We start from the raw sequence: 7,206 nt of genomic DNA, 5'->3' as shown, positions 1-7,206 counted from the left end.
CCGATCAAAAACAGTGTCGGGGTTGCCAAATTCATATGGGTAAAAGAACCAAGCTTTGATATGATTCAAATTGTTCCACTGCTCGTGAGGCCCCCTTTATGCTTTCGTGCTAATCATCATTGATCTTTATGCCCATTAATGGGCTTTACTTTAAATACAAGGAAAAGAAAGAAAAGAGGAAGAGTAAAGATACAAAGGATAGGTAAAACTCAAACCATATAGGCATGCTCATCATAATAGTATCCACATCCTCACTGCCTTTTCAGGTCAAGTAATTATGAACCAATACAAAGAGAACGACTTTCAACAAAAAGGAAAATAAACTCTACTCCTCTATACACATTTCACCCTCTATATCATGATAGTGGCACTTGGTGGAAGCTCTCTCATAGCGACTTCTCAATTTTAGTAGAAAAAAGAATCAAAAAGAAAATGAATGCAGCACCAGGTTATGACTTTTTCGAGTGAATCAGCTACTTTTTAGCTTTTCCAACAGTATAATGAGACCATTCTATAGGTGACGGCATAAAAGAGAACTGCTTCCATCACATAATTTGCAATAGGCTACTTGACAAGCCAAATATAAGACCATGCAGTGATCATCTTCACACCTCTTGCTCATTCGAGGTTGTTTCTCCAAGAAGGTGAAATTAGAATTGGAGGAAACTCGAAGTTTCGGCTCAAACTATGCATCAGATCTGCCAAAAAGGAAATGAGAAGAAGTTGCAATCAAATGCTTGACTTGAGAAAGGAAACAAATTGTTACAGATCAAGGAAGTTCTATTTGCAGGGCGGTGCCGATTCTTGTTCTTCTTGTTATTGTAATTAAAATTAGAAAAGCATATTTGATCTCGCAATGGTTCAAATCAAAGAGTGACAGTAGATGGTACTTATGACCCCTACAGTGAGTGATGTTACAAACAAAAAAGGCTTACTTAGAAATTTCTTAGAAAGGGGCATCCAATGTGCTGTAGAAAAAGTTAGTACTGATCTTACGGAAAGCATAAAAAATTGGCAAATGTTTATGAAGTTTTGCTCCCTACATGCTAAACATGAAGTTGAAACCACATGACCTAATTCAATGATTTCCCACAAGGCCACAACAAGACACCCCAAGAATTATGACCAGGAACCACACATCCTTCAACCCACCAGATTGTGATTGTCAGAGGGCTTATATGGGATCCACCAACTCAAATGAGTTTTGGGCTGTCGGACCACCTACCCAGGCAAATAGGTCCCATATAGGGTTTCTCACAATTAATGTTTAAATTGTAAGCTATTTATGGTTACAACGATGGGACAACTCGTGTGGGGAGTTATATCTTGAAGTGTTTCTATCCTACCCTTAGAGAGGTGGCATGTCAGCACTGAAACTATTCTACCTTTAAGCCTTGTACTTGAAGAAATATGAGTGATTTGTCTATGGTATGCAACTACAAGCAAGGCTAACATTTCAAGATGGTGCTGAGAGAGGTTCTCTCATGCAACTTGCAAGACTAGAATATGAGGAAAAAGAAAAAAAAGAAAAAAAAGAAAAAAGAAGACGACAAAATTACAATGCTGGGAAGGAGCCAAGTTGTACAATACCTGTTGTTTTCCATTAATTAGTGATGTGACACCTCTGAGATACCCCTTGAATCACTCTGAATCTCCGCAAGTGGATTCACAATGAACCCACCACCACCCTGTAGCTGACGCCTACGGTTCTCTGACTTTAACATTTCAGCATTGCCATTCTTATCAGCTCTGTAGCGCATGGCAGGCACTGATGGGGTAACATTGGAAGCGGAAAGCCTTGAGGACGAATAACGGCCTTCTGTCTTTCTCCAGAACTTGGAGCTAAAGAAATCTGCACCCGATAACAGGCAACATTTGGTGCTGAAGGAGTCAGTGTTAGTCATCCTCCCACTTGTTACAGCCAGATCATATGAGATCTCATCTAGTGCCAACTCTAGGCCATGCACACGTGTCTCCAAGGCACGCATTCCATTTTGTGAGCTCCCAATGAATCTCTGATGCAAGAAGAAAATTAGAAAGCTGAGAAGCAGCCTTCATCAACTTCATTATCAGCAGTATATACACGAGAATACAACACATTTACGAGTATCAACTACCCTTAAACATTGTGCCTACTGGAGTCAGGACAAGCAAATAATGCACTGTTCCAGTAAAATTGTCTGCTCCTGTAGGTTTCCATAGGAAGGACGCTCTAGGTTATGACTAGTTATATCTGAGTGTTAAAACTTAAAAGTAAAAAATGGCATTAATCTGTATCAATTTCTAACTTTCGGCGTAGCTCATTACAGGTCAACTTTAAGGTAGAATGCTAAAGCTTTTAGACTTTCTCTGGAACGATTTGAATCTTGTGCAAAATAAAATCTAGGTTTATCCAGATTAAGTCAATCGTCAAATTTGATCCATGCACAAAAGACTGCAAAATTCTGCCCCATAATCAGTTCTCTTTTCTCCTTATTCTAGAGAGCAGCCCACTAAAGCTATTTGTGCATTTTATGGTGGATCATCTATAACTTCAAGCCTCTAATTGTGTATGAGAGAGTGCACGTACGCACACGCATCTGTGGCACATAATTAGACTGAAATTCATAAATTCTCCAATATAATCATCAGAGTCCAGTTATAGATAATGACATTGATTCAGAGTTATAAATGAAAGATAAAAGAAACCTAAACTTTTTTCCATGAAATATCATGAAACTAGCTCCTTTGTTCCTAACTTAACAGTAAGAGTGGCTCAGGAGAAAAGAAAAAGAAAAGAAAAGAAAAACTCAGAAAAATCATAACAGTAAGAGTGGAAAAGAAGTTGTAAATAGTAGAGATTAGAAGCACGGAATCATAATCATAACTTGCAAGGTGCAAGCCCTACAATTTCCTGCAATGCAACAATACAATGAATTATGTTCAGGCACTAGAAGGATGATGAGGTGAGGACAATGAAGTTGCTCATGCTGATGGTTCTACATAAGTATCATTATTCATAGCACTTTGTTGAAAGCTTAATCTCGTATAATGTAGATAAATGGAACTTTATTTTAATGCCTGGATGTCATAAAGAAAGGGATTCACCAAATAATGTCAAATTAAGAAGCCAAACATTATTTGTCAGTAGGGTTACTAGGGTATGTCCAACAGCATGAAGAAAAATTTGCAAATAATAGTTTAAACGAGAAAAACAGATATATTGGTACAATCAACAATGACAAATTCATTAGCTCGATTTTCAAGCACAGACACAAACCTGCAGTAGATCTAGTAGACTAGATTGCTGCTTTTCAATTTGAAAAAGCTGGTTGCGGATTAAAGATAAATCCTCACTCTCTTTGCGGTTCCCATGGAAATCAATAACATTACTGACAACAACAGGGGATTCTGGGGTCTCCTCATGGCATGGAACCACACGAGATCCATTCTTGTACCCACCAAACTTGTGCATCTTATCATCAGAGTTCTTACTGAAGAGCGACCGTTTTGTTTCGGGCTTGGATAACCTATTTTTCTCTGTATTCCTGCTCTCAGGGACATTCTCATCTCTTTCCCTGTAATCAGCCTCCGAAGGCCCAGAAACATTAGGCACTGCAATCTCAACTTTCCAGTCTGAAGACCTCTTGCAGTCCAGCTTCCGGAAAATTGGGTGCTCTATTTTCTTGTTGTTGCTCTGCAAAGGACTTCTCTTCCTAGCACCGGTAGCAGATGATTGATCTGTCGGTGTTAACCGGCTAGTAAGGATGGGGTTTTTCCTCAATTGAGGAGCTTTAGAACCAGCAATGCAAGAATTTTTGGACCCAGTAGGTGGATGGCGTCCATCACTCGCATTCTCTGTGCTCATAATAAAGACAAATCCACAAAGAGAATGATATGATCAACATCAGAAAATGTCAAAAAATAAATGTCATGAGCAATACAAACAACAGAAAGTAGATAAACAAATTTAAGCCTAATGATAGACCTAAAATACCCCCAATGACCATCAAAATCCTTCAAGTAAATGACAAATCATTAATTTGATCATGCACCCAAATGAAAATTTTAAACACCTCTTCCATCGGTTAAAATCCTAACCTAGTCCAAATGATACACAATCGACTACAACAACACTTCAATCTCTAAGACATGCAATATCTATTGATCATCAACTTTTCTCTCCTCTGCTCGGTTATGGATGGTAAAATTTCAACCAAATGCCAAAAAATACTATACATTAACAACAACAAAAAACTCATACCTTTTGAAGAAGCTTCCGAGTGCGGTGGCGGTGATGCCTCATCCGAAACATCAGGAATCTGCTTCCAGGCCTCCAACATTTGATTCATAACCTCCCGCACAGCCTTCACCTACACCCACAAGGAAAAAAAAGAAAAGAAAAAAAAAAACATAAACACACAATCTCAATTCATATTCCAAAATTACTACAATGCAGTCTTACTTTCACATGGTATGACCCTTGGTAAATGCTATATCATTTCATGGATCAATATTTTATGGTGAAAAAAATTCAATCCGTAGTCCAGATTAAAGTGTATATATATATATATATATATATATATATATATATTATCACCTTATTTTAAATTTTAAATTATATGACATCTAATACCCGTTAAATTCAACAAAGTAAAATTACCACCTAGAAATAGGATCCTATTCCCCTCTCTTGTCACATATGCCAAATTTCACATCAATAAGGTATCAGACAGCAGCGGTCTTAATTTATTTATAAAAATAATCAATTTTCTTTATATTTGGCATACATGACAAGGCGCAATATCAACCGTAGACAGCGTCCAATCGACGGTTCTCGATTTGGTAGAATATTGATCGATCCAACCTAGAAGTTACTAAATATATACCAGATACTAGAATAACAAAAATAGTAATTTATTATAATAATTAAGAAAAAATGAAAACACCTTGTCGTATCGACGACTCTCGAAGACCTTCACACAGCCAGGCTTGTACTCCTGCAGCGAATCCCTCTCCACCACCGCCAAACTCAGAAGCGCCTCCGCCGCTGCTTTCCTCGCTGTCCAATCGTCGTTGCTCAAGAACTCCACCAGACAAGGGACCAAGTTCTTCAGCGCCCCGTTAAACGACGCCGCACCGACGCTCACAACGCTACAAATCAGAGCCAAGAGCGCCGCCTTCGCCTTGAAGCTCTCGCATTTCAAGAGCTTCTCGAACCTCGGCAATAGCCTCGCCAGCCTCGCCGGGTCCGGATCCGGAGCGGAGTCGATCGCCGAGGCCAAGCACAGAGCAGCTCCGATCTGCGCGTTGGGGTCCTGCTCCGTGAAGAGCGCGTCAGCCAGGGGCTTCAGAAACGAGACGAAAGGAGGCTTCGTGACGTGCGAGGACAGAGCAGCGACGGAGTTCACGCAGGCGGATCGGACCGAGGAGTCCGGGTCACGGAGGCGGCGCGTGACGGAGGAGAGCATTTTGGAGAGGTACGGATAAAGCGTGTTGCCGTGAGTCTCCGAGAGCACTGCCAAGAGGCTCACGCATTGTTTGCGCACCGGGGACTTGTCGGACGGGTCAGTGGACTGAATGCACGACAGGAACGTGGGGAATTGCGTCGGGTCGAGTGTCCGGGCGATAGATTCGAGTTCGGACGCGGCTATGGAGTGTGTGTCCCTGTCTGAGAGCTTGGTGAGGCACGTGAAGACACGGTGCTTGAGGTTTTGTGCCATTTTGTTGGCTTCTCGGGTCGGATTTCGGTGCTACGGGTTTGGTGCCGGAGCCTCCTGAATTTCCGGCGGCATTGCCGGAGATGGCGGTGGAGGTAGCTACCGTTTGGTCGGTTTCTAGTTTGGAAGTGCGAATCACTGAGAAAGAGCAGTCTGTGTTTCTTTGCTTTTTATAGTATTTAGAAAGGAAAGAGCGGTGGTCACACAGATGATACGGTCAAGGTAACTTTCACTGAAAAGTAAAGGAAGGAAAAACGGCACCGTATAGGGTTTCCGGTTTCCCTTTCTGCACTTTCACTCAAGGTGGCTAGCCATGCTTCTTAGAGAATAAGCATCGCTGGTAATTCCCAATTACGGCTTAATTTTACGTTTAAAATAATGCCAAGGTAATGATTAAGAGAGTCGGTACTCAGGTGGACTCACGTTCAGCTGAGCTCGATATCAGGATAGAAGGGTATAGCTTGACTTTTGTAGAAGTAAGCCAAGCTCATCCAGGGATGGCGCAGAGGATCTTTTTCTCTGTCCATAATTGTCCGTCACCGACTAATATAAAGAGCCTGTCTCGCGGTATCTTGTCCGCTAGCGCCTTTCTCATTTCCAAAGTTAATAGCGACCTGCCATCTTAATAATAGATAAATCGGGTTCACAGAATGTCCATGAGACCGACCGTGGTAATATAATAAGTATTCTATGAGTTTTGCGTAGAGGGGAAAGAAAATTCTGGTGCAGGGAGGAGCACGGTTGTCCTGCAAGAGAGAGCTTGATTGTGGTGGAGCATGTGAACTTTGAAGAAATAAATAATAATAATAATAATAAACATGGCAGTTAGTGCGGGTAATTGGCTCCAACAATTAAGGAGTCACGTGGCAGGGTTTATCATGGAAGTAACTGTGCCTGCAATGAAGCTGCTCAAGTATGTACAATCCAAATTATTACTTCTTCATAATTAAGTTGGTGTTTGAGGTAGCATTGAGAAGCCATTTTGGGGCAATGTCTTCCTCCCCATTTTAGGTTTATTTGGGAGAATATATATATATATATTATGTTGCTTAAAAATTAACAGTATATAGGCTCATTTTTTATGAGTATTATAAATTGCCTGAATTCGGCCAAGTCCAAATGGACAAGCTCACAAGCAATAGAAATATGTGTATAGCATCCTAACCACTGCCACCTAAACTCATAATGCACCCTTGTTCTTAGGGGCTAACGAACATTGTACATAATGAATGGGGGCTATGGAATCAAATCAATTATCCTATCCACTCCCTCTTTAACCAATCAAGTGTAGAAAAACACTTTATAAAAGAGAAGGGAAGGGGTATTTTTTAGGCGCATTATTTTCTTCAACTTATATCGACCTAAACATCAAAGTGATTTGAAATTTGACCGGACACTTTATACTTAGAATTTTTCTCTTACTCTGCAGGTTCTCTTGATTGATGATTTGGTGTGTGACTAACTGATTTTTTGCATATCAACAATGTGGGATTCATATTCTACATGG

General features: G+C 40.5%; 1 protein-coding gene across 2 annotated transcripts; it reads right to left on the bottom strand.

The window, feature by feature from the left end:
• Positions 1 to 203: 203 nt before the first annotated feature.
• On the bottom strand, positions 204 to 6,735 carry LOC132174995 (ARM repeat superfamily protein). 2 transcript variants are annotated; one of them, XM_059586782.2, is made up of 5 exons: positions 4,929 to 6,731; positions 4,244 to 4,352; positions 3,260 to 3,837; positions 1,591 to 2,015; positions 204 to 698 (listed from the first exon to the last, which is right to left on the bottom strand). In XM_059586782.2, exons 1-4 carry the CDS (start codon positions 5,700 to 5,702, stop codon positions 1,608 to 1,610), a joined length of 1,869 nt encoding a protein of 622 aa, XP_059442765.2. In that variant the 5' UTR covers positions 5,703 to 6,731; the 3' UTR covers positions 204 to 698; positions 1,591 to 1,607. The 2 variants fall into 2 exon arrangements, with proteins under 2 accessions (XP_059442765.2, XP_059442766.2); XM_059586783.2 differs by lacking the exon at positions 204 to 698 and having other exon boundaries at positions 1,851 to 2,052; positions 4,929 to 6,735.
• Positions 6,736 to 7,206: the final 471 nt, after the last annotated feature.

This window comes from Corylus avellana, chromosome 3 (assembly GCF_965113065.1).
Source record: "Corylus avellana chromosome 3, dhCorAvel1.hap1.2, whole genome shotgun sequence".
Classification (NCBI taxonomy): Eukaryota; Viridiplantae; Streptophyta; class Magnoliopsida; order Fagales; family Betulaceae; genus Corylus; species Corylus avellana.
The sequence above is the reverse complement of the archived record's forward strand: the minus strand, read 5'-3'. Positions and strand labels throughout refer to the sequence as shown.

What these genes read in the sequence shown, in the direction of transcription:
- LOC132174995 (XM_059586782.2), bottom strand. Translation starts at nt 5,702, where the DNA reads ATGGCACAAAACCTCAAGCACCGTGTCTTCACGTGCCTCACCAAGCTC. An exon ending in AGAGTCGTCGATACGACAAG is followed by an intron (nt 4,353 to 4,928) that starts GTGTTTTCATTT and finishes TTGTGGGTGTAG; the next exon opens with GTGAAGGCTGTGCGGGAGGT. An exon ending in GTCTACTAGATCTACTGCAG is followed by an intron (nt 2,016 to 3,259) that starts GTTTGTGTCTGT and finishes TTCTTGCATCAG; the next exon opens with AGATTCATTGGGAGCTCACA.